Source organism: Oratosquilla oratoria, chromosome 8, assembly GCF_046742065.1.
Source record: "Oratosquilla oratoria isolate Oo_2021 chromosome 8, ASM4674206v1, whole genome shotgun sequence".
NCBI lineage: Eukaryota > Metazoa > Arthropoda > Malacostraca > Stomatopoda > Squillidae > Oratosquilla > Oratosquilla oratoria.
The window spans coordinates 16,459,032-16,486,946 of NC_134784.1; the positions used below are offsets into that span (position 1 = coordinate 16,459,032).

The 27,915-nt window shown below is 41.3% G+C and overlaps 2 protein-coding genes across 5 annotated transcripts in view; both read left to right on the forward strand.

The window, feature by feature from the left end:
* LOC143027599 (uncharacterized) overlaps positions 1 to 9,010 on the forward strand; it is a 34,715-nt gene extending 25,705 nt beyond the window's left edge. For 3 of the 4 annotated variants that reach the window (XM_076188941.1, XM_076188942.1, XM_076188940.1), the window contains 2 exons: positions 1,482 to 1,536; positions 3,769 to 9,010. In XM_076188941.1, coding sequence (XP_076045056.1) covers positions 1,482 to 1,536; positions 3,769 to 4,899 — 1,186 coding nt within the window. In that variant the 3' untranslated portion in view covers positions 4,900 to 9,010. Of the gene's footprint in view, positions 1 to 1,133; positions 1,263 to 1,481; positions 1,537 to 3,768 lie in introns of those variants that run through there. The other variant, XM_076188943.1, reaches the window with a different exon arrangement.
* Positions 1 to 25,190, forward strand: part of LOC143027601 (uncharacterized) — a 50,889-nt gene extending 25,699 nt beyond the window's left edge. Inside the window, exon 2 of the mRNA XM_076188944.1 lies at positions 22,009 to 25,190. Within this exon, the coding sequence (XP_076045059.1) occupies positions 22,107 to 22,979 (873 nt within the window). The 5' untranslated portion in view covers positions 22,009 to 22,106 and the 3' untranslated portion in view covers positions 22,980 to 25,190. The remainder of the gene's footprint in view (positions 1 to 22,008) is intronic.
* Positions 25,191 to 27,915: the final 2,725 nt, after the last annotated feature.

Genomic DNA, 27,915 nt, shown 5'->3' on the forward strand with positions numbered 1-27,915 from the left:
GAGGGATTGAGGAAGTTGGTGACAGAGTTTGGGAGAGTGTGTGGAAGAGAAAAGCTGAAGATAAATGTGGGTAAAAGTAGGGTGATGAGTGAGAGTGGAAGCAGCCTGGAAGTGAGCATTAAGGGAGAGCGACTGGAGGAAGTGGATAGTTTTGGATACTTTGGTGCAGGTGTGGTGGGAAGGGGTGGAGTGGGGGTGGAGGTGGAGTGTGGATTGGGAGGAGCGAGTGGGTGCCTTGGTGGATTGAAGGGCGTAGTGGGGAATAGACGTTTGGGAGTGGATGCTGGGAGGAGGCTGTGTGGGGGAGTGGTTGTGCCGGCGGCACTGTGTGGAGCAGAAACATGGAACATAAGAGAGGAAGAGAGAAAGAGTTTGAATGTGTTTGAGATGACGTGTCTGAGAGGTGTGATGGGGGTTGCTGGGCTGGATAGAGTGAGAGATGGGGAGGTAAGGAGGAGAGCAGAGGTGGGAGGGAATTGAGGGATGGGGTTGATGAAAGAGTATCGGGATGGTTTGGATGCATGGAGGGAATGAGTGGGGAGAGACTGGTAAAAGAGGTGTGGAAGGCAGATTTGGAGGGAGTAAACATGAGGGGATGTCCTAGGATGAGGTGGATGGATGGGGTGAGGGGGGCTTTGGGGAAAAGGAGAGTGTCTGTTGGGGAAGGATGGGAGAGGATGGAAGACAGGGGGTGAGTGGAGAATGGTTGTATATGGATGATGATGTGATGCATGAGGTGGAATGGATGGGGGGATGGTGGGTGAGGTAGTATGTGTGAGCAAGATTTGACGCAGCCCGAAGGGATTTCTCCCCGTATTCTCCTTTTATGAATGGGGGGACGGAGAGCGGGGGTCGCTGATTTAATGAAGCAGCCTTGCTGTGGATGTGCTGTGACTTGCGACACTGTCTCTGACCCAGGGCAGTGGACAAGGTGCAGGGATGACCCGTCATCCAGAGGTGCTAAGATGAGAGGGAGGGTGGAGGGGAGTGGAGTGTATTTAGGGATGGAATGGGTGGGAATGATTTTATCCCTTTTTCTTTTTGGCAACCTCCCTTGTAAGGGGGAAAAAGCCTTGGTATATGTATGTATATTTGTTTCACTATATTTTCATTCACCTCCTATTTCTTGCACTCTAGTTTATCAATCTTTATGGAGATTTTATCTTACACACCAAGGTTTGATTTTTATTTTTCTGTTGTCAGGGAGACAGAACTTGACTACATCATGGTCCTCCAGTACCTTGTATAATTTGCAGAGATAGGTATTTGTTTTACATATTGTTGGTCAGCCTCAATGGTATACATCTACACAATTATTGAGATAGGAGTTGTTTTGTCCCATCATTCTTACTGTGCATGTTGCCAATTCTTTAATTGTATGGACAATACTGGGTAAATTTGGTCCCATTTTCATAATTTCTATTTTGCTCTTGGGATGATTTTGGTCACTTTCTCCAATTGGGCCACCATCTCACCCACAGGTTGAGGGCCATGAGGCTTCCTGTGGATTGCACTTGGACACTACTCAGGCCAAAGGTACGGGCTCAGAGACTGAAATGTGAAATTGCAGAAAAACCTCAACTTTGGCTGGTCTCCACACAATTGCCAGTGGACAAGTTTGGGCCAAATTGGTGACCTGACAATTTTTGGTAAAATCCCTTTTGGTGTGTATATGTATATATATATATATATATATACATACAGACGCTCCTCTACTTACGTTCATTCGTTTTACGTTTTTTCGATTTTACGTTTGAACTGACTAAAAAAAAATTGTAAAAAAAAATTTTTGGGAGTGAATTTTTTAGTTTAGCGCGCTCTCCGTAGTTCAAATGATACTTACGCATGACGCTGCGTCCATTGTTTACATGGCACAAATGACAGACTGAACGTGCCTTGCCTCATCCTCCTCATCCTCCTCCCCCTCCTCCTCCACCATCTCAATTTATGTTGCTTGAATTTAATTTATTTGAAATTAATGTTATTATTTTACAATGTTATGTGTGTAGTTAATGATTTAGGGGTGTTTTATAAGATACGGTAATAGAATTTACGGATGTATAGTACAGTAACAACTTACGTTCATTTTCAACTTACGTTCGGCCGTTCGGAACGTAACTAAAACGTAAGTTGAGGAGCGTCTGTATATATATAATTACGTTTTGGGGTAATTTTGGTCATTTGCTCTGATTAGGCCACAATCTCACCCACCCATAGGTCGAGGGCCATGAGGCCTCCAGTGAATTGCCCTTGGACTAGTAATTGGTTGGACAATTGTAAACAGATTTGTACTATATGGCAGAACTTCAAGATGGAAAAATTTTACAAGTGGAGTTCCTCAGAGTTCCGTTCTTGAGCCACTTCTCTTCATAGTATATACGGTGAGACCTCTCATTAACGGACGTTGATTAGCTGTGTTTGCAGTGTTTTCGCTGTTTTTAGTGCTGTTGTTTAGTGCGTGCAATCACTATGCCACCCAAAAACCACCCCAAATCAACGGATTATTCACATCAACAGACACCGTTACCCCCCTTTTAGTCCGTTAATAAGAGGTAGTACTGTATATGAATTATATAAACCACGGACTGAAATCTATTGTCTCTAGGCTTGCTGATGATACAAAATTGTGTGGAGTGGCAAACTTAAACCAATTAGATATTCAAGATTTAGATAAACTACAGCAATGGTCTGAAGAGTGGCTAATGAAATTTAACCCAAGTAAAGGTAAAGTTATGTACAGTACTACCTTTCATTAATGGACTAAAAGGGGGCTAACGGTGTCAGTTGATGTGAATAATCCGTCGATTTGGAGTGGTTTTTGGGTGGCATAGTGATTGCACGCACTAAACAACAGCACCAAAAACACCGCAAACACAGCTAATTAACGTCCGTTAATGAGAGGTCTCACTGTACATGGGTAAAAATAACAATAAGTATGATTACAAGTTATATGGAAATTTGTTAAAGGAAGTGGATAATGAAAAGGATCTCTGCATAATCATCAGTAATGATCTCGAATCTTCTTAGTGTATTTCCACCTCAGAGAAAGCAAATAAGGTTCTAGGAATGTGCAGTCTTTTTATTTTAGAATTCTATGTGTCATTGTCATTAATGAGTTATATAGATTGTTAGTTCACATTTGAAATGTGCTGTTTTTATTTGGTCACTGAAGCTCATTAAACTTTTTTTTTTTGTGGTGGTGGTAGTAGTTGGTATTACTGATAGATTTTTCTGTTTGGCAAATAGGTATTTTACTAAATGTGTCAATTTCTTAGATGATTTTTATTCGTTACATTTTACCAAAATAACACAAATACACCATGTATCTTAAATAATGTGATTCACATCACTTGTTTCAGTTAGATGAGTAAGATGTAGCTCCAAGAGCATATTAGTATTCAGGTGTTGTGAGCCCTAACATGGAATCTTATAGAGTTGTTGACTGCTGTGGCCAGCTGGGCTATTCCTCCCTTCCAAATCTTATGACCTCAAGCAAAATTTGATTTGTTCGGGTCATGGTAGCATGAGTATGCATGTAGCTGTTCAATGATTTTCAGTGCATTTCTAATGAAAAAGAAGGAAACAAAATATCATAAGACCATATCTGTTAGTATTTCTACCTATTTTATGTTAGCTAAGGGCATGAACACATGGTCTGTTTAGGTATAAAGGGATTCGAGTATGAAATGGTTTGTGTACAAAATATCCACAACCCTATTATTACACATCTCGGAGTTAATGTCAATCTTGTAATTACATTTTTTTCAGGAAGAGGATAACCATCAACATTTCTTTGGGAGAGCTATCCGTAGATTCTGTGTATGTCATACAAAGAAGAGAATCCGGTGTGACATTTATGGCAGGTCTCACGCAAGTCATCTTGAATATCAGGTGATGACCCACACAGGAATGATGCCTTTCAAATGTAACCTGTGTGATTCTGCTTTCACACAAAAAAATAATCTAAAACGTCACATCATGACTCACACAGGAGAGAAGCCTTTCAAATGTGACCTGTGTGATTCTGCTTTCACACAAAAAAATAATCTCAAACGTCACATCATGAATCACACAGGAGAGACTCCTTTCAAATGTGACCTGTGTGTCGCTGCTTTCTCACGAAAAAGTAGTCTCGAACTTCACATGATGAATCACACAGGAGAGAAGCCTTGGCAATGTGAACTGTGCAGTGCAACTTTCTCACAAAAGGGTGATCTCAAACGTCACGTGATGACCCACAGTAAAGAGAAGCCATTTCAATGTAACCTGTGTGATTCTGCTTACTCACAAAAGGGTGAACTCAAATATCATGTGATGACCCATACAGGAGAGAAGCCATTCCAGTGTGTTCTGTGCAATTCTGCTTTCTCGCGAAAGAGTTATTTCAAACACCACATTAGGACCCACACAGGAGAGAAGCCTTTCCAATGTGACCTGTGTGATTCTGCTTTCTCACTAAATGCTCATCTCAAATGTCATATGATGACTCACACTGGAGAGAAGCCATTCAAGTGTAACCTGTGCAGCTCTGCTTTCTCACAAAAAGCTGCTCTCACATGTCACACAATGAACCACACAGGAGAGAAGCCTTTCCAGTGCAGCCTGTGCGATTCTGCTTTCTCACGAAAGAGTGATCTCAAACGTCACGTGGTAATCCACACAGGAGATAAGCCGTTCCAATGTGACCTGTGTGATAAAGCTTTTTCACTAAAGGGCCATCTCAGTCGTCATATGAGGATCCACACAGGAGAAAAGCCTTTCCATTGTGACCTGTGCGATTCTGCTTTTTCACAAAAGTGTGCTCTCAGACGTCACGTGATTACACACGAGGGAAGTTTTTCTGATATGACCTGTGCAATGCAGCCTTCTCAATGTAGGGTGTTCTCAAATGTCACGTGATGACCCATACAGGAGAGAAGCCTTTTCAGTATGACCTGTGTGACATATCTTCCAAGCATCATTTCAAGGAACATGTGACTCACATTGGAACTTGATGTAGTTCTAGATGCTTTCAAAAGTCACATGATAACTTGAGGAAGAACGAAGCTTTTTTAATGTGAAATTGCTTTGCACATTTCTCAGTTAAAACTGGAGCTGTGTTGGTAAATGTTTATCAGATTCAAACTTGGAACTATGGTATTCAAGGTGGAAATGAATGGAATATATTTGTGTGGAAAAAAATATATACTTGTCTTTTTTTGCTGTCTACCAAGTTCTTTAAACACAGGTGCTCTGTGTGAATAAGAACTGTAAGAAATTATGTATTTAAAAATGCTAAGGTAAAGTCATTCATACACCAGTGGAATAATTTTAGCAGATATTTTATTGGACAAAATCTGAAATTGGTTATCACAGTTTATATTTGAAAATGGTCTAATTTAAGCTTGAATTTTATGTTATAGAACTAGTGGAATGCCTTTTGATCTTTACAAAATAAATGAAAAAATTGAATGTTTATACATTTTTTAAATGTATTTACAAATATAATAGACAATCAGAATTATGATTTCAATTTTACTGCTGGTCAGTAGTTAGTATAGTGATGTGAGAGGTGCTTCAGAGGAGGATACTGGTTGTAAGCTCTCCATCACTTTACTGCTGCCAGAATCTGAAAAGTTTTCCCTGGATCTGTGTCATCTGCTTGACAGCACAATTTGTGTTAACCAATCAGCTGCTGTTCGATAGGGATAAGTTGTGCTTCCTGGTTTAGCAGCTGGATCAGGAGGTAATATCGCTGTGCTCTGGTATTCAGTCGGTTGTACCACCCCTCACAGCTGTTATTGGTACGGGTCGCTTTCTTGAAGACGCACCAATGCTGAGGGGCCCAATGTTGTACAGAGATCTAATGTCACAAATGTAAGCAGTTGGAGGTTCTACTTAAGGTGTTGCAACAGCTGCCAGCAGATCAAATGATGGGATGATGTGCTTTTCAGGGAGGTAGGGAAGAGCAAATGGGAGCTTGATGTAGTTCTAGATCGCTCCTTGTGTCCTGTATGCTTCTACCAGGTCCAACTCCTGCTCTTTCTTCCATATAGCATTTCCCCAGGGGAAGCTGCATCCTTTGAGGGAAGCCTGTGGAAACACTATAGCTGCAACTGACCATGTGGCAGACTCAAAGTTGAAGAAAATATTTGTCACAGAGTTTTTTTTTTACACTAGCTCTAATTGGGTCACAATCTCACCCACAGGTGGAGGGCCACCACAGCCTCCTGCCTATTACACTTGGGCATCTTTCATGCCAAAGGTACAGGCACCAGAGGTGGAAATATGAAAAATCAGAAAAAAGGTTCAACTTTGGCAGGTCATCACGTACATACCTGTAGATCCATGTTCCTTGCGTCCACTTGCAGTGCACTGTGTATAGCTCTCTTCCTCTGGGGGTAACTGTAGGCCAAATCGGTGACCTAATTTTTTTTTTTTTTTTTTTTTTTTTTTTATGGTACTGCAACATGTGGATTCATATAGCTTTTTTTTTTTTTCTTTCTTTTTTTTTCTTTCTTTTCTTCTTCCAAGTGGCCAAGTCTGCAGCTTTTTTCTATGAAGTATTTGCTATGGTAGAATTAATAGATTAATGAACGAATAAAATAGGTATTTAAACTGTAATCATTTAAAGTAGGGGGTAGGGTGAGTCCAGTCCAATATATTCCATTCTTGTTGCGACGTGCTTGCAGATCTATCAAGTTGGGACACTCAATTAAGAAATGTCGCACTGTAAGGGAGACTAGGCAGTCATCACAGAATGGTTGAATTTCCCAGGACATTGTACAAGGGTGGCTAATGAATCAAGATCGAATTGTATAGATTAATTAGTGCAATAGACAAAAAAGTGCGTACTCTCTCAAGGCGTCATCTTAATTGAGCGCTTGGGGACACCAACAACTTAGAGCGGGAAAACTCTCAAGCGAGCAAGCAGAACACCTGATTCTTACAATATATGTACAATATACAATAATAGATATACAAGGTTTCAAGTACACCATTAAATTACAAAAGGTCATGTGCAAGACATGTGTGACTAATCCAGATACAACTCAAGGCAGTTTTTGAACATCCTTGTACTAGTTCATATGTCTCCAGATGGATAGCTAGTTTTATCTATCCATATGGAAATTATTCTATTGGATTTTTATGTCACTGTTTTCAAGGGAGACAAATGAACTATATTGTAGTCCTCCATTGCTTTGTACAGGAATACCTCACTATACGACCGAGTTGTGTTCCAAAGTGACTGGTCGCAATGTGAAATTTGTATATTGAAGTGGATTTTACATGTAAATAGGGGGGTTGTGTTCATGGACCCTGTCAACCCCCTCCTCAATTTTTGCCTGGGGCTTTCACATACACACATTTGTTTGACCTACTTTATAGCACATTTTTATGTATATACAAGTATTCAGAATGTAGAAGGTCCACAAATTAATAATGAATGGTTTTAGACTAACAGGAACTTTTATTAACAAATAAACAATGTGCACTTGGAAAAAAATAAAATTTTAGTCATCCTCCAACATCACCTCCACATCATCCACGTCTTCTAAGATAACTTGTGGCTCTAAGAGCTTGGACTCCACAGCCTCCACCACAGCCTCCACAGGCTCCTCCACCACAACCCTTCATGGCAGCTTGCCAGGCCGTGGTGCGAAGGAGGTGATCTTTGATTGCTGTGACTGGTTTTTCTTTTCTTTATCAGATTTTCATACACAGCCACAGCTGCCTTCACAGCCTGTCATGCCTGAAAGCTGTGATTGGCATCGATGTCGTTGTCCATGATTGCATCACACAGTGCAGCGGCCTTGGTAACAATGTCACCAAGGTTGCTCAGCTGCATGACTGGGATGACTGGTGACACTGCCTCCTCTTCCTCTCCCTGCTGCTGCTGCTGGCTGTGCAGTTCAATCAGGTCTTCGTCTGTGAGGTCCTAAGAATGAGCCTACAACAGCTCATTGACGTCCTCCTCCCACATGCCACCATCAACAAGCTTCGCCTGGTTGGCAAGGTGCACACACTCATGGTGGACAGCTGCTTGGGTGGCTTGGGTACCATGGCGGCTGCACACATGGAGAGGTGGGTCGAGCGGAGCAGAAGCAGTACGTCTTGTTGCTGTGCGAGGTGGAGTGCAAGTGGACAGACAGTGGTGTGTGCGGAGTACATACTGTAGCCTTGCGCCAGTGGTGGCACTGCGGAGGGTCGGCGCTGGCTTTTGAAATTTTTTTGGGCTGACAGTTGTAAGTGCTTTTTTGTACCTCCAGGGTATTTCCAGTGAATTGTCATGCATTGGGGTATCACAATGTGAGATATCCCTGTATAACCTATGCGTGTAGATATTTGTTCTACATATTGTTGGGCAGCCTGTATGATATGCATCTACACAATTATTGAAATAGGAGTGTTTTTGTCTTATCATTCTTATTGTGCATAATGGTGCCAATTCTTTAACTCTGGACAATACTGGGTAAATTCAGTTCCATGCTTGTAAATTCTATTCTGATTGTTTTTGGGCATCTTAGTATTACTCTTGCCCTTGTCCGCATGTTATTAAGACAGGTGCCAATTAATCTATTATTGACCTGATTGCATACAGAAATTATTGACATACGAGGGAGTGCTGGATCTCCTGTCACCAGGTAGGAAAGCACGCAAAAGTTAAGCCTTATTTACACAGTCAAGCTGAGAAGTAAGTCAAGCTTGCAAGTCACCCAAACTGAAGAGGAAAGCAAGAAAGCACGTGTTCATTCACATAGGCCACTTGCCAATTCAGACAAGTGGCCTGTGTGCTTGCTCACTTTTGTCTCCAATATCGGGTGACTTGTCTCTCATCTTGCCCCGTGCAAATGAGGCTTTAGAGAGATATCTCAGAGAGAGACCTGTTTAGAATAGCAAGAAACACGGAGAGATTAAAGAACCATATCTTTAACAAGAGGAAGTAGTTCAAGAACTGTAAGGAGAACAATAAGCAACAGAATGTGTGGTTCCAACTTGGGCTGTATGTATTACTAGTACTATACTAGCAAGTCCTGAACAGTCCAATAGTACCAGGAATAGAGCTAACAGAACATTAGGTTTCATTGCTACGACTGTTACAAATAGAAGTGCTGAGTTAATTATCAAACTATCTACCGTTAGACCTATCCTTGACTATGTGGTACAATTCTGGTCTCTGTTCTGTAAAATGGACATCAATTCACTAGAATCAATACAGAGGAGAATAACCAAAATGATACATGGGTTCAGAAATGTACCTTATGAGAGGCTTAGGCATCTTAACTTACACTCTCTGGAAAGACAGTGCAGGGTGATGTAATAGAGGTGTTCAAGTGGATCAAAGGCTTTAACAAGGGTGATGCAAACAAGGTCATCATATTAAGATAACAGGGCAGGACTCACAGTAATGGATTTAAATTGGACAAATTTAGATTTAAGAAGGAAATAGGAAAGAATTGGTTTACTAATAGAGTGGTCAACGAATGGAATAGACTTAGTAACTATGCAGTGAGTACTGAAACTATCAATTGTTTTAAGAAACTGTTAGAAAACTTTATGGATGGGGATGACAGGTGGTAATGGACATGGAACTGCCTAGTGTAGGCCTTATGGTCTCTTGTAGTCTCCTTCATTCTTATGTTCTTATATGTCCAGTTTCTGCATAATCATTAACATTGTATATTTCTTAAGACCATTTGGGTTAGATGGAGCCATTATAAGTACAGATAATAGTGGTTAAGCCAGGAGTCCTCGTGGAGACATGTGGTCACTGGCTGGAAGAACACAATACACTGGCAGTGGAAGTGGGAATAATGCATGTTGGTGATTTGATGTTTTTTCCTGCTATGATTGGGCTACCATCTCACCCACAGGTTGAGGGCCACAAGGCCTCCAGTAGATTGCACTTGGACTAGTAATAGGTAAGATGATCATAAACAGAGTTGCTCTAAATGGCAAAATTTCTAGATGGAAAAATGTTGCAAGTGGAGTTCTTCAGGGTTCCGTTCTTAAGTCACTTTTTTTCATGGTATATATGATATAGACCATGGACTGAAATCTATTGTCTCCAAATTTGCTGTTGATACAAAACTGTAGAATGGCAAATGATCACTTAAGATTCTAGGACTGATTGCGCAATCTCTTGATTTTAAAAATCCATCTGTCATTAACCTCTTCAGTACGGGCCTTAAATCTCGCGGGCAGCAGCAGTTGCCAGCCGTACAACATGTTGTAATAATACTCGCATCATAAAATATAGTCACCGCTTATATCGATCGTTCTCTCTTTCACCCGTGAATTTTGATAACCATAGAAAATGTGATTAAAGACAGTTTAGAGAGTATGTAAAAATGCAGGGGCAACTACAATAAATATAATCAAGACGCCGATATGGCAGCCTCGCGTATCCACTTGCTCCTCATGCCGCCTACGTATGCGGCACCGTATGGAAGGGGTTAAGTGGATATAAATTGTTAGTTCTTCCACATTTGGAATATGCTGTTTCTGTATGGTCACCAAATCTTGTTAAAGACATTGACAGCTTAGAAAAAGTGTAATGGCAAGCCACAAAACTGATTCCAGATATGAGAAATCTATTGTATGAAAATGGACTAAAACGTGAATCTATTTTATCTTAAAAAAAAAATTAGTCTCGGAGGGGGGGGGATTTGATATAGGTCTTTAGGATTCTAAAAGGAATTTACACCAAAAGTGGTGATATTTTCACACTAAATGCGGATTGGACAAGAAATAACAAACTGTCAGGAAGTAGATTTAATTTGGAAGTAGGTAGAAACAATTTTGCCATCCGTGTAGTAAATGAATAGAAACTTGCTGCAAAGGCAATTTCACTCTTTCTTCACTTTCTTCTAAATCTTACCACTGTCACTCGAATCATTCCACCTTGTCAAATTTTAGACAGTTATAATCTTTTCATTTCTAGTCTTATTTCTTTCACTTCACTATATTTCATGTCTTTCTTCAATTACTTCTTATACAGTGTGCTCCACAGGAATCCCATCAAGAACACTTAATTTGGGTCCCAGATCAGTTCTGCAGTGACATGATTTCTTAAATCCAATCATCTTTGATTTTAGATTTAAGAATCTCCCCTAAAGGCTTGGTCTTGCAATTGTGAACCAATTGAATTTTCTCCACCCTTTCTCCAATCAGATCTGCTGTTACAACTTTGCATGCAATACTGCTTACTCAATCTCAAATTCACTGCACATGTAGTGTACATATTGTATACATGAGCAAAACATAAAGTAATAAAATCAGGTCCCCGAGCCCCTATTTAAAAACATAACACTAAGAGCAAACTGTTGTTTACAAAACAGCCAGCTCATAAAAATGTAATCCTCACCATCTACCCCATTTGTCTACATATATCTACAAGCCTCTTACAGGCCTCGACAGCTACCACTTGGTCCCGACCAACCATTTGCTACTATGCTCTTACAGGGCTTTGGCATGTATATACAATATTAAGGGAGTTAGCATGTCATACAAGGAACTATTAAAACTATTTCTGCATAACATAAACTGGCTAAACAAGGTTAAAAGAAATATCCTTAATTGAATGTGATCAACTTAATACATACATATACCAAGGCTTTTTCCCCCTTACAAGGGAGGTAGCCAAAAAGGAAAAGGCATAAAATCATTCCCACCCATGCCATCCCTGAATACACTCCACATCCCTCCACCCTCCCTCTCATCTTAGCACCTCCTGGATGACAGGTCATCCTTGCACCTTGTCCACTGCCCTGGGTCAGAAGCAGTGTCACAAGACACAGCACATCCACAGCAAGGCCGCTTCATTAAATCGGCGACCCCCCCTCTCCATCCCCCCATGCATAAAGGAGAAGACGGGGAGAAATCCCTTCAGGCTGCGTCAAAAATTGCTCACACATACTACCTCACCCCCCATCCCCTCACCCATTTCACCTCATGCATCACAACCTCCTCCATATACAACCATTCTCCATTCACCCCTGTCTTCTGTCCTCTCCCGTCCTTCCTCAACAGACATTCCCCTCTTCCCCAAAGCCCCCTTCACCCCATCCATCCACCTCATCCTAGGACGTCCCCTCATGTTCACTCCCTCCACATCTGCCTTCCATACCTCTTTTACTAGTCTTTCTTCACTCATTCTTTCCATGTGTCCAAACCATCCTAATACTCTTTCATCAACCCTATCTCCCAACCCATTTTCCACCCCTGTTCTCCTCACCTCCTCATTTCTCACTCTATCCAGCCTAGTAACCCCCATCATACTTCTCAGACACGTCATCTCAAACACATTCAAACTCCTTCTCTCTTCTTCTCTTATGTTCCATGTTTCTGCACCATACAGTGCTGTTGGCACAATCACTCCTTCATATAGTCTCCTCTTAGCATCCATTCCCAAATGTCTATTCCTCATTACACTCTTTAATCCACCAAGGCATTTACTCGCTTCTCTCAATCTACATTCTACCTCCACCTTCACTCCACCTTTTCCTGCCACATTTGCACCCAAGTATCTAAAACTATCCACTTCCTCCAGTCACTCTCCCTTAATGCTCACTTCCAGACTGCTGCCACTTTCACCACTTGTACATCTCATCACCTTACTTTTACCCACATTTATCTTCAGCTTTCTTCTATCACACACTCTCCCAAACTCTGTCACCAACTTCCTCAATCCTTCCTCCGAACCTGCCACAAGCGCAGTGTCGTCCGCAAACAACAGCTGGCTCACCTCCCACTTTTCTCCATTTTCTTTAACCATCTCCAATCCCTGACCCACTACCCTTGCATTTACCTCTGTCACTACCCCATCCATAAATTGAACAGCCAGGGCGACATGACGCATCCTTGACGAAGTCCCACCTTTACCTCGAACCACTCACTCTCTCCATTTCTAATCTTGACACAAGCTCTTCTACTCTCATAAAAACTCTTGACAGCTCCTAGAAGCTTTCCTCCTATCCCGTATATCCGCAAAACCTCCCACAGTGCCTTTCTGTCTACCCTGTCGTAAGCCTTTTCCAGGTCCATAAAAGCCCAAAAAACATCCTTCCCCTTTCCTATAGCTTTCTCACATATCTGTCTTACCACAAAAATCTGATCTACACAACCTCTACCTGTCCTAAATCCACACTGTTCCTCACCAGTTACTCCCTCTGTTTCTCTCCTAATCCTCTCAATCAAGATCCTCCCATAAGCCTTCCCAACTACACTTGACAAGCTAATCCCTCTGAAACTACTACATTCACACTTGTCCCCTTTTCCCTTGTAAAGTGACTATACAGGCACTCCTCCAGTCCTCCGGCACTCTACCCTCTCTCCAGCAAACATTAAATAACCTCACCAGCCAGTCCACCATCACTGTACCTCCTTTTTTTAGACATTCTGCATGGCATCCATCCAGACCAGGTGCCTTACCTGCTTTCATCATCTTAACAACTGCCTTCACTTCATCCTTCCTTATTTCTCCTCCATTTTCCTCACTCATCACGGTCATTTTCTTAGCATTTCCCACTGCAGCTATCTTTCCCTCCCTATCCTCCTTCACATTTAGCAACTCCCTAAAATATTCTGCCCATCTTCCCCTTACTGCCTTCTCTTCCATTATCATCTCTCCATCTGCACCTTTTACCTTTTCTTCTCTACTTGATTCGCCTCCTCTTCCTCTCTTTATTTCTTTCCAAAACATCTTTTTATTACTTTCAAAAATTTCTGTCATACTCTTACCCATTTCACATCTGCTCTCCTCTTTGCCTCCTTTACCTTTTGCTTTACTTTTCTTTTCTTTGTACCTCTCATATGACTCCCTTGTCCTATTTTGTAACCAATCTGTGAAAGCTCGCTTCTTCTCTTCTACAACCTTCTTTGTTTCCCCATCCTACCATTCACTACCCTTCCTTCTATTTCCTCCTGTCCTTCTTGTTCCACACACCATCTTTGCACACGTTGTGACTCCCTCCTTGAACCATCCCCATTCCTCCTCCACACCTAGCTCTACTCTACCCTTCACTCCCTCCCACTCCTCCCTCAGCTTCTTCTTGTACTCCTTATCCTTTTCCTTTTCATATAAAGAGTTCACTCTAAGCACCTCCCTACCTTTTGTCCCTTTCCTCTTCCTCCATCTATCCTCCACTCTCAACTTACCTTCCACCAAAAAATTATCTTATATTCCCCCACCCTCTCCCCTTAGCACATGTACATCCTTAATTCTTCCTATCATAATCCTATTTACCACTACATAGTCCATTAACGGTCTATCTACCACCCTTCCCTCCACCACCCTCTCCCATGTGTACTTATGCTTGACTTTCTTCCGAAACACTGTATTTGCTATCATCAACTCTCTTTCTAGACACGTTTCCACCATCAACTCTCCACTGCGATTCTTTCCTGGAACTCCAAATTTCCCAACCACTCCATCAATTGGATCATTTCCTACCCTAGCATTAAGGTCTCCCAGTACTATTACATTGATATTTCTCTCTAAATCCTCTATGCACTCATTTAAATCTATCCAAAAAGCCTCCCTTTCTTCTACGCTCTTCTCACTGCCAGGCCCATATGCACTTACAAAAACCCACATCTCCTTTCCCAGTTTCACCTTCATCCACATTATCCTTGAGGAAACCTCCTTCCACTCCACTACACGTTTACCTATCTCTTCACTTACTAGTATAGCCACCCCTTCCCTCCCTCGCCCTCTCTTCACTCCTGATAACCTCCCACTTACACTCGCCCTTCCCTTTCAGCTTAGTTTCACTCAAAGCCAACACATCCATCTTTCTTCTCACAAACATACTACCTATCTCTTCCCTTTTACTCTCATCTGTACCACATCCACGCACATTAAAAGACCCAAACCTTAGGGTGCTGGTCGGAAAACTCCCAGACCCTCTTATGCCTTTGCTTTTTCTTTTAGGAATGTCCCCTGTGGGGCTACAAGGAGAAGGATGCTTAGTCCCAATCCCTGTCCCTTTTTTCTCGCCTCTTACGATTCAAGTGGAATTACTTGGTGGCAGTATTCTTTTCCCCCACCACAGGGAAGGTAGGCGAAAAAGGAAATGAATATTCAGAGAAATTGTACAGGACAGTAACAAGGGGTTGGGGGACAGCATAACGGAGGGACAGTCGTAGTATAAAAGTGTCATCATTTCTCTATGAATAGAGTTTTCCTCTATCGCAGCCAAAATGATGTGTGGTTCTGGTCCATAGGGGCGCCCCATATAGACCCTAAAGTATCAACTGCATGCCACTTTGCCACAGTAACATGCAGCCACTATCATGAAATAACTTTAATACCTCTTGTACAAGAGTTTGTGGAATTACCAACTGATTCACTGGGCCCCTAGAAATATCCGTCCCACTTACAACTGTTTTTCTACACAAAAGTCCATTGGTCAAATGAAATTCCTCTATCTTATACTCTCTTGGTAATTTTGGAGGACCTCTTGGGTTCATCAAAATCTGGGCTACTTTTTCCCAACTAATTTTTTTGTTCCCTTATCATATCCTCATATAATGTTATTAGTTCATCTATGCTACAGATGAAATTGATCAACCCTGATATTGGTATCAGTATCAACTGCATGCCACTTTGCCACAGTAACATGCAGCCACTATCATGAAATAACTTTAATATCTCTTGTACAAGAGTTTGTGGAATTACCATCTGATTCACTGGGCCCCTAGAAATATCCGTCCCACTTACAACTGTTTTTCTAGACAAAAGTCCATTGGTCAAATGAAATTCCTCCATCTTATACTCTCTTGGTAATTTTGGAGGACCTCTTGGGTTCATCAAAATCTGGGCTACTTTTTCCCAACTAATTTTTTTGTTCCCTTATCATATCCTCATCTAATGTTATTAGTTCATCTATGCTACAGATGAAATTGATCAACCCTGATATTGGTTGGCTAATATTTCTAGATAGTGCATCTGCTGCAACATTCTTTCCACCTGAAATATATTTAAACTTAACTATTACAAAGTTTAGATGTGTAAGCCATCAGTTTCAATGTTCCATTTCTCTCTTGCATTAGTATGCCTTCTAACCCTATGTCAGACGCATTAGTACAAAGAAAGAACTCCATATCATAATTAGGAAATATGAGAACTGGAGAACTAGTAAGTTTATCTTTCAACTTATCAAAAGCTTGCTGTTGTGCAGGTCCCCAAATGAACTTTGAATCTTTCCTCAACAAAGAACTTAATGGATTAGCTATGTCTGCATATCCCTAGATAAATTTCCTATAATATCCTGTCAATCCCAAGAAACTTCTAATGTTTTCTACATTGTTTACTGCTTCTACCTTTGAATTTACTGTACTAAGTCCATGCCTGTCTATTTTATGTCCCAAATAAATAACACTGTCCTGCAAAAACTTACATTTTTCAAGTTTCACTTTCAATCCTGCTTCAACTAGTCTTGAGAATACCAAATCTAATTTCTTAAAGTGCTCAACAGCTGTTTGAGAAACTATTAAGATATCATTAGGAAATACACGGGCAGTGTTTTCTAACAACCCATCTAGAACTTTATTCATTAATCTCTTGTAAGTCAATGGACTATTACACGACCCAAATGGCATTCGTTTGAACGCATAGTGCCCTGTTGGTGTGGAAAAGGCTGTGAATTCTCTTGAGTTTTCATGCAACTCAGCCTGCCAGAATTGATATCAATAGTGCTAAAATACCTATTCTCGGTTCCCAAACTCCTAAGTATGTCTCCTATTACTGGTAATGGTAATCTATTGGGTACAGTCTATTTATTCAATTCCCTATAATCAATCACTGGATGCATGGTACCATCTGATTTTGGCACCAGAATTAAAGGAAAATTCTATTCACTTTTATTATGTTCAATAATATCCTGCGATGACATTTCCATGATCAATTTATCTACATTGGCTAGTTTGGAATGTAATCTGTTGATTCCCTAGTTTTAATTAGATCTGATGTTTTAAAACTTTGTTTTGCCCAAGGCATCCCCCAGCAAAGCAATTGCTTTATTGTGCTTCAAGAGCAATGCAACTAAGCTCTCATCCAACTCAGAACAACTAGTAGGTTCTAGTTGATTCTTGTATTTCTCTCCCAAATCTGTTTTTTCCTGAATTGAACAGATTGATGAAATTGATGATTCCACCTCAGCACTCTCATTTAAAATCTTAATGGGTTTTGTACAAACTTGGAAACATCCTATTTGTGTACCTTTTCTTAATACTATGTCTTTATTCAAAGTACCAATCACTAATATTTATACCATGCTCTTGTTTGTCTTATCCCCAAGTCCAATTTCAAATATTTTATCCTAATTGATGGGATGGTTAAAATTGGTCTACAATGACTCCTTTCAACTGCACTCTACCCTGTTAATTGCTTTGGAGTGTAATGAATTTACTTTATTATGCCACCTTCCACAAGTAGCAAAGCATCGTTTGTAGTTGATGAATTATAAGTAATTTCTGGGATTTCTTGAACATGGAGTTGGGTTTACTATGTGAGACTTTTCTGTTTGGACCACTCTGCTATCATCCAATATAACATTGTTATCTTCCCTATTTCAAGAGATTCTCTTATTACAGATACTGGCTCTAAGTTTGGTTGAATTAAAAATGGGAATAACTGTGATTTTACTGAGATCCCTAACTCAGCAGGACATATGATCATGCCCTCTTATCTCATAGTTGCAAATCCTATCAGTAAATCTGAGGAAACAAGCTCTACAACTCTCACTGGAATATGCAAATGCTCATTTTTATATAAGATGACCTTTAAATCAACCTTACCTAATGTTTCTAACTGACTTAACTGTTACTGCTTGTAATGAGTAATGGATTGGTTTCAATTGATTTCAAACTGCTAGGTATATCATTGACTACAGATCCTGTATCAGTAAATATTTGAATAGGTTTATTGAACGCTACCCGCAATGAGTAGTCCTACAAAAGGCCTTCCAATTGTTATAGTCGATTTACAATTGTCTTTGTGGTTTTTTCACACTTCTATCTGGTCCCTAACACAATAATGTCTATTTGTATTTCTATGGTTAGCTCTGTAGTGTTGTTTTATTCTGTGTCTTGGGGTTTTCTTATTGTTTCTAAGTGAATACGAAAATTTGGCATTGTACTACAACTGTGTTCCATGTCCTATTCATTGGTAATACAAACAGAAAGGTGGGTTTCTACAATGATACTCGTCATGACCCTCATATTTGCAGTTTCTACAAATAATTTCATAATACTTGTGCTTTATGCTCCTATTACAGTTGTAACATTCAATTCTAACATTCTTTGATGTGCTTCTAACTCTTGTATTCAGATCCTCTGTTTCTGTAATCACTCCTAACATACGGACTAATTTTTTTTTTTTTTTCACTATAACCTTTGAGATAATTATACAGTTATTCTGCAGTTATGAAAATCATGTATTAACAAAGCAAATTTAGTAACTGAGAAACTTTTATTATGTCACTAGATTTTTCTATCCAGTCAGAATCCTTCAACATAGATATCACGTCCTTAGACCATCTGTCTAGTTTTGCTAAATATTCTGTGTTTGATTCCCTTGTTTTTACTTTATCATTCTAACCAAAGACCTGATAGGCTTCTGATCACACTTTGACTTAAAATGTTTAATGAGTGCCTTCTTATAAGCTTCATATTGGTTGATGTCTTCCATTTGCTGGAAATTTATTGTAAGCCTAGCCCTACGCTTTTCAGGATCTACATTTCCTGTTAGAATTTCTATTTTCCTTTTTTCATCTTATGTTTTTAGTGATTATCAGATTGTCGATCAGACTGAAAAACCTATTGATTCCCACGGTGTTTTCTTCCCCCAAGAACTTTGGAATGTTTGAGAAGTAACAATTTCATGTAAAACTTCTGTAGTCATACCTTCAATTTTTAAAGTCGATTTGAATCAACTATTTCCTATGAAGTCATCCTCGCACGTGCGGCGCGTACCTCTAGTAGTCCCTCGTTTACTCGTAGTAGTAGTCCTCTCGTTCACTAGTTTGTCCCTTGCAGTCAACATACACTGCGTGGTTGCACGCACTACATGGTTGCTTGCATTACGTGGTTGCGTGCACTACGTGGTTGTAGTTGCTTGTAGTTTGATGCACCAGTCTCGTAACCGTATTTTGCACTAAGTACTTTAGATGTAGTATTTTGCACTGATTTTAATCACATGTCATTTCGTTAGTAGCGTTGCGTTGCATCCATTTCGTCCCTAGCTGCCGCCACTTTCGCCCCTTTCTTCTTCACTTTCTTCTAAATATTACCACTATCACTCTAATCATTTCACTGACAAGTTTCAGACTTGTAATATTTTCATTTCTAGTCGTATTTGTTTCACTATATTTTATGTCTAGGAGAATTAAAGTGTAGACTTCTGCTATATCTTTCTTCAGTTACTTATACAGCGTGCTCCACAGGAATCCTGTCGAGAACACTTAATTTGGATCCTAGACCAGTTCTGCAGAGACGTCTCGGTTTCTTTAGTCCAATGATCTTTAATTTCAGATTTAAGAACCCCCAAAGGGTGTGATCTTACAATCGTGAACCAATTGAATTTTCTCCACCCTTTCTCCAATCAGATCCGCCATTATGAATCTGCATGCAATACTGTTTACTCAAGCAATCTCGAATTCACAGCACACTGACTTAGTTTACATATTGTATACATGAGCAAAACATAAAGTAATAAAATTGAGTCTCCAAACCCATTTAAAAACATAACGCTAAGAGTGAACTGTTGTTTAAAAACGGCCTACTCAAAAATTAAATTTTCACCATTTACCCCTCTACCTCATTTGTCTACCTACCACTACGATCATTAAGCATTGAGAAAATGTCAGGAGACACTATTTTCATAAGCCTACAAACTTTGTCTCCTAAATAATTGCCTCTCGCATGCATCTTTCCCAATCCTGGAAGACCTCCTCAAAGTCCCTTTTCAGTAGTCCCTTGAGGTAACTCCGATGCCTCTTTCAACTCGTCTGTTGGCTGGAATCTGGTTCCCCCGAGGCTGTCTTTCATGCATGAGAACAGGAAGATATCGCAAGGTAATATTTCTTATTGACGGTTTGACCCTGAGGAACCCATTCAACGTGAATGAGCCCCTGGGAGTCAAAGAAGGGAATAACCATGACCTTCTCTTGCGACCTGCTCATCTTTGCCTTTTTGGGTCTGGGGGAGGTCGCGTGCTCCCACTGAGCAATCTGACGTTTGCTCTCAGGGTCGTAGGTGAACACCCAACTCTCGTCGCAAGTCACTACCTTATCCAGGAAACCTGAACCAACCTCTATTATTTCGAGAATGTCAGTGCAGCATTCCACACGAAACTGCCTCTGGTCGTCGGGGAGAATCTTTGGCACGAACTTGGCACAGACTTTGTGGAGCTTCAGATCTTCGGTCAGAACTGTCTTCTGTGCCAATACTAATACCAACAGCTTCAGATATCATCCTCACAGATATTCGACAGTTTTGCATCACTAACCATTGCACTTCCTCAATGTTTTCCTCCTTGCGTGCACTTTTCGGTGCTCCAGATCTGGGTTCATCCTCAACCTGTTCATTTCCTTCAGAAAATCTATTAAACCACCGATAGAAACTTGCTTGGCTTATCTGTTCATCTCCACAAAATTTGATGGCGTAACGTTGCTCCATGTTTCACTGCATCTTGACAAGTGTTCACAGATCGGCAAACCGAATCAGACTGGTTCCATCACGTTCACCGCTGCACTCAGACCTACAAATATAGAAAGTTACCAGTTAGTCATTTTATAGAATATATGTATGTGTACTTCACCATGAAGTAGTATTTTGATCAAATCATATTTAATGTCTCGCCTGACATTTTCTCATTACTTTTTGAACATACCTTGTATATCTACGAGCCTCTTGCAGCAGCGCAATGTAGTACAGTTCGAAGTTTTAAGACTTGTTTAGATAAATACTAAACACCTAAGAAATATGTTGTAATGCATGCCATTTATTTTTTATTATGTTATTGTCATGTATCTGTCCTTATTCAAATGTATCATTATTTACTTTGTTTATTTTATTCACCTGACCTAGTTGATATTGACCAAATGGTCTCTTGTTTTCATGCTATACTTTTGTAATATTTGTGCACTAGTATTATGCTCTTGTTTAAAGTGTTTATATGGGAAGCGTCCATTTGAGAAACAGTAATGTGGGAAATTCTCAAATGAGACCAAAGCTCACAAAACGTCAAACTTTGTTGATGTTGATTGGCAAAAAAAAAAAAAATGCCAGTATCATCGCAAGTGTCATAACTGGTTAGGTAGCTGCCATAGGTCTCCTGATAGATGACCGAATTTTTCTGTTTCAGTGAGCTGTTAGGTTGAAAATGTTAATTAAAGCATTAGTTCTCCCATTACACATTTCCATATTTACTGGGGGTTGCATCTTCCAGATTAGCTCCTGTCTTGGTTTTTTTTTTTTTTTCAGTCGGTACTACTGATAGATTTCTCTGTTTAGCAAGCGGGTATTTTACTAAATATGGCAAGAAAAATTATGTATAATACCTCTACAGTTTCTTAGATAATATTTATTTGTTACATATTGCCAGAATGACACATACACCATGTTCTTAAATAATATGACTCGCATCACTTGTTTCAGTCAGATGAGTAAGAGTAGGTCCTAGAGTAGTTCATATTCGGATTCAGATGCTGTGAGCCCTTACATGCAATGTTATAGAGTTATATTAAAATATGACTGCTGTGGTCAACTGGGACATATATCCCCTTCCAAATCTCATGACCAGATGAAAAAGCTCAAGCAAACTTTTATTCATTCTGGTTGTGGTGGCGTGAGTATGCATGTAGCTATTGGATTATTTTATGTTAGGTAATGGCATGCACACATGGTCTGTCTAGGTAGAAAGGGACTTGTGTATGAAATGGTATGTGTACAAAGCATCCACAATCCTATTATTACACATCTCAGACAATTAATATCAATTTTATAATTACATTTTTTTTTCAGGAAGCGCTATCTGTAGATTCCATATGCCATACAAAGAAGAGAATCCAGTGTGACATCTATGGCACAGCTATCACGCGAGTCATCATAAATACCAGGTGATGACCCACACAGGAGAGAAGCATTTCAAATGTGACATGTGTGATTCTGCTTTCACACGAAAAAATAATCTCAAACGTCACATCATGACTCACACAGGAGAGAAGCCTTTCAAATGTGACCTGTGTGTCGCTACTTTCTCACGAAAAAGTAGTCTCGAACTTCACATGATGAATCACACAGGAGAGAAGCCTTGGCAATGTGAACTGTGCAGTGCAACTTTCTCACAAAAGGGTGATCTCAGACGTCACGTGATGACCCATAGTAAAGAGAAGCCATTTCAGTGTAACCTGTGTGACTCTGCTTACTCACAAAAGGGTGAACTCAAATATCATGTGATGACCCATACAGGAGAGAAGCCATTCCAGTGTGTTCTGTGCAATTCTGCTTTCTCGCGAAAGAGTTATTTCAAATATCACATGATGACCCACACAGGAGAGAAGCCTTTCCAGTGTGACCTGTGCGATTCTGCTTTCTCACTAAACGCTCATCTGAAATGTCATATGATGACTCACACCGGAGAGAAGCCATTCAAGTGTAACTTGTGCAGCTCTGCTTTCTCACAAAAAGCTGCTCTCATATGTCACACAATGAACCACACAGGAGAGAAGCCTTTCCAGTGCAGCCTGTGCGATTCTGCTTTCTCACGAAAGGGTGATCTCAAACGTCACGTGGTAATCCACACAGGAGATAAGCCGTTCCAATGTGACCTGTGTGATAAAGCTTTTTCACTAAAGGGCGATCTCAATCGTCATATGAGGATCCACACAGGAGAAAAACCTTTCCATTGCGACCTGTGCGACTCTGCTTTTTCACAAAAGTGTGCTCTCAAACGTCACATGATTACACATAAGAGAGAAGTTTTTCTAGTATGACCTGTGCGATGCAGCCATCTCAATGTAGGGTGTTCTTAAATGTCACGTGATGTCCCGTACAGGAGAGAAGCCTTTTCAGTATGACCTGTGCGACATATCTTCCAAGCATCATTTCAAGGAACACGTGGTAACTCACATTGGAGAAGTCTTTCCAGTGTGACTTGTGGGATGCTACTTTTTTGCAAGATGCTTTCAAAAGTCACATGATAAATTGAGCAAGAACGAAACTTTTCTAGTGTGAGATTGCGTTGCACATTTCTCACTAAAAACTGGAGCTGTGTTGGGAGATGCTTGTTAGATTCAAACTTGTAACTATGGTATTCGAGGCAGAAATGAATGAGATATATTCCTGTGGAAAAAATATATACTTGTCTTTTTATGCTTTCTACCAAGTTCTTTATACACACGTGCTGTGTGAACAAGTAATGTAAGAAATTATGTATTTGAAAATACTAAGGTAAAGTTATTCATACCCCAGTTGAGTGATTTTAGCAGATATTTTATAGTACAAAATCTAAAATCAGTTATCTCAATTTATATTTGAAAATGGTAAAATTGAATTTTATGTTGACGAGTTAAACACCATATGAGGACGGAGCCTTTATTTGTATGACGTTTCGTTTATTACAGCTTTTTCAAGTACAAGTTCAGATATACATGCTTGAGATTAAATAAGAGGAATGGAAGGTACGGGGAAAGAAAGAACTAGCGGGGAAGGAAAAGGAGGAGGAGGAGAAGGGGTATTGAATACTGGGAGAGGTTGAGAAGGCTGGCCCAAACGTCCGCGGGCAAATTGTTCACAAAGGGTGGTTCAAAAATTTGTTGGCCATGGGTATTAGAGGAATTATGTGGGGTGAGATGTTGAACATGCCCCTATTTTGTTCAATAGTGTTCGTTCCTTGAATGATCGCTGCTTCAAAACACTTCCTGCGGATCTTGTCGGGTTCTCGTATCAGTAGCTCTGCATTCTTCCAGTCCATCAGATGGTTTTCCCTGTTCCTATGTGTCGCACATACGTTGGTGATGATATGCCTGACGTCGTAACGGTGTTCACGTATTCGTGTATTCAGGTCGCGTGACGTTTCTCCGATGTAAGCTTTATCACATCCCGAGCACGGAATACGATAAACACCGGCTTTGGTGCCCAGTGTTTGGTTGTATGCTCTCGTCTTCGTGGTGTCTTTTATCGACCTGCTGGTTTGACACACTACTTCCAAATTGGTGGTTCTTAAAATATGAATCGGGTTGGTGGCAAATCGCTGGCTGGCAACACGAGACGTTTTGCCGTGCTGCCCTGCTGCCTACGGCTTTTCCGAATCTTAGCGGCCTGTTTTCTGCAATTATCCAAAAGAAATTCTGGAAATTTTAGTTGTAAAAAGTATCTTTAATAAACCTGCACTCTTCTAAGATTTTGCGCTGCATATCCCGAGTGCCCTAAGGAAAAAGCCTATTACTACTCCTTTCTTGGTCCTAATGTCATGGTGGGAGTAGCGCTGAATGGCCTACCGGCTCCGGCGCTTGGCCTTCAAGCCAAAAATTCCATAAATCAATCAATCAATTATGGTGGGAGTAGAAATTAATTAAATATTTTTTGTTAGTGGGCTTTCTATATACTTTAAATTCTAGCTGGTTACCATATTTAAAAATGTGTGTCCAAGAAAGGAAGAGAGAAAACTGAATGGTGGGTTCTATTTCGTTTAATGCAGTCTGCAAGCGATGAAGATTGAATCGCCTGGGTGTCACGAGTAAAATATCGTCCACATATCGCAGCCAGGTCACATGCTAGGGAACGATGTTAGTAATTCCATAAACAAATTGGCCAGGACTACACTTAACGGAGAACCCATGGCTATGCCAAATTTCTGGTGGAAATGGTGGACCTGGAACTTGAAATAATTAAATTCAACACAAAGTTTTATCAAATCGACAAAGTGGTTGGGGGGCAGGGGGAAGTCGATTTTCTTCTCGATATCTCTAAGGAGCTGTATTACCTTATCCGAAGGAACACATGTGAAGAGACTTTTCACGTCCAGGCCGGCCAACTTCTTGTTTCTGGCGGAGGTATCTCGGATTCTGTCTAGTAGGTCTCCTGAGTGTCTGAGATGTGCTCCACTGATGGTTCCCAGGAGGGGGGACATATCTGGCGAACGTACCTGCTAATCTGTGGGGGCACTCCCTATCCCTGATGTTATAAGTCTCATTGGAATATTATTTTTGTGGTTTTTGGGTAGACCATACATCGTAGCTGTGCGTGGGATGTTTGGCAATAAGTGAAGGAGTTTTTTTTTTTACCTGCATCTGAATTTTTGAGAATTTTTCTTACCTTGTATGTGAAGTTCTTTGTCTCGTTGTCTACTTCTGCCTGGGAGACTTCACGATATGTATTATCATCACTGAGCAGATCTTTCATCTTCCTCTCGTAGTCTGAGCTGTCCATCACCACTACTCCACCTCCCTTGTCAGCCATGGTGATTCTGATGGAAGAATCCTTAGCTAACTCTGCTAGAGCTCGAACGAACCTTCTGGGTATTGTAGGGTTGGTACGTTCGCTGAGAGCTAAGGTCAGTAGTCTTTGTGTGTAACCTTGCAGGAATTCACTGTCTTGGTATCTGTAGTTTTTCGTGATTAAATCGATGTTTTGATTCTTCCTGTTGGTGCCGGTTGCAAACTTTAGCCCGAGGCTGAGTACTTCGGTCTCGGTATCAGTTAATGCTCTGTTGGAAAGATTCACTATGACTTCGGGTCTTCCCATGGATTTCCTAACACTTCCGGCGCAAAGCCTATCCAGTTTACGTAGGTGTCTATTCTTCTGTTGGTTATTGAAGGTAGCGGTGTCTACTCTTATATCTTCGGCGACCGAATCTGGCATCGAGCTGTGAGCCTAATTTCTTAGCTTTTTCGAAAGCCTGGGTGACCTTGGTGGAAAGGCTAGTCCAGCACTCCGTGAGGTAGGCCCTAAGGTGAGGAGGAAAGAGGTGGTCAAATTGGAGAAGTTGTTTCGGCGTAGACCTGGGGGCGACCATTTCCTCAATGCACTCATGAAAGAAGTTCCGCCTATTCCGCAAGCTATAAGCCTTTCTCAAAGCACGTGCATAGCGACCGTATTAAGGTTCTATTATGTCCTCGGTGTTGAAACAATTTTTATGAAAGTGGCAGTTGCCGGCAAGACTGACGAGTTGGAGCCTTTATTTGTACGACGTTTCGCTTATTACAGAGTTTTCAAGTACAGGTTGAGATACACATGCTTGAGATTAAATAAGAAGAATGGAAGGAACGGGGAAAGAAAGAACTAGGGGGGAAGGAAAAGGAGGAGGTGGAGGAGACGGGGATTGAATACTGGGAGAGGTTGAGAAGGGTGGCCCAAACGTCCGCAGGCAAATTGCTCACAAATTGTGGTTCAAAAATTTGTTGGCCATGGGTATTAGAGGAATTATGTGGGGTGAGATGTTGAACATGCCCCTATTTTGTTCACCCCACATAATTCCTCTAATACCTATGGTAAAAAAAAAAATTGAACCACCCTTTGTGAGCAATTTGCTTGCGGACGTTTGGGCTAGCCTTCTCAACCTCTCCCAGTATTCGATCCCCCGTCTCCTCCTCTTCCTCCTCGCCTCCTCCTTTTCCTCCCTCCCTACTTCTTTCTTTCCCCGTTCCTTCCATTCCTCTTATTTAATCTCAAGCATGTGTATCTCAAGGAGCAGCGGACACAGAGAACGAAGTCCAAACGTTCTCAAGAGGATGCGAGCAAACCCTCTACCTGTACCGAATGCCCTAAAACGGTCTCATCTATTATCGGCAGCTCCTTAGAAAGGGAAGCAGTCAGTAATCTCCAGTGCCCGTCTGGAGATACAAGATGCAACCAAGCAAGGGATGCTCATGTGCTTGCTCTGAGCATTGTTTACTCAGCAATGCTCATGTCCAAGAGCAAGGATCAGGTGCAGGAGATGCTGTCGACAGCACTCACTCACCTCGGTTTACCTGCTTTCCCCATTCCGCCGCACGTCCTAGAAGCTATTCACTTTGGTCCCAACCATCCATTCTATCCCCACCCAGCCCCTACCCTTCCCACCACCGCTCCCTCTGTTTTTCCTTCAACCTCCTCCGCCTACCCCCTTCCGTTCCAACCCTCTGTGCCTCTGACTCCTCCTCCTTCTCCACCTCCTCCTTCACTTCCCCCTCCTCGTCCAAGAAGGCTGCACTAGAACCTAACCCAAGGCAATCACGCCCCAAGTCCAAGGCATCCAGATATGAATCCTTCCACCCTAGCAATCGCTCACGCTCCCCAATCCTGAGTCCTCGCTCCTCCTCGTCAGAGGCAACCAAAACCTCCTCCGGGCTCCCGCGCCCCGTAGCCATACCACGAGCCAGCTTGACCGGGAGGCCTAAGTTGAACCTGACCAAGCTCACAAAGGAGACGTTGCGAGACATAATCCCCTTCACCAGCACTACTTCTGACACAGTCCAGTCTAACGGTAGTGCATCCTCAGCCTCTTCCGACAGCGAAGTGCTTACCCTCCAAGCCCCAAAAGCTAACTAAATTTCCTTCCAAAACTCCCTCCACCTAGTAGGACTCACTGAAGCCAACTATTCCTATGGATAGACTGGATTTACGTGTGTTCTACCAGAACGTCCGTAACTGGACCCCACAAAGGACCAAAACCTTGTTAGAGATTGCCAGACACGGTCCTGATGTCATTTTCTTGACTTCGATGGGTGATCCAGCCCCTGACTCTCTCCCCAAGATCCAAGGCTTCAACACTTAGAGCCGGAGTCTTACTTTGAACTCGGGCGTCTGTATTCTAGCCAGGAAGTCCCTTTAGGCAACAATACTTGATCAATTTCACTATGAGCAGATGCTCGCGATCAAGTTGAGCACTATTCGCGGTCCCATCCTCCTATGTACCCTCTACCGCCCTCCCCGTATCCCCTTCCTCCC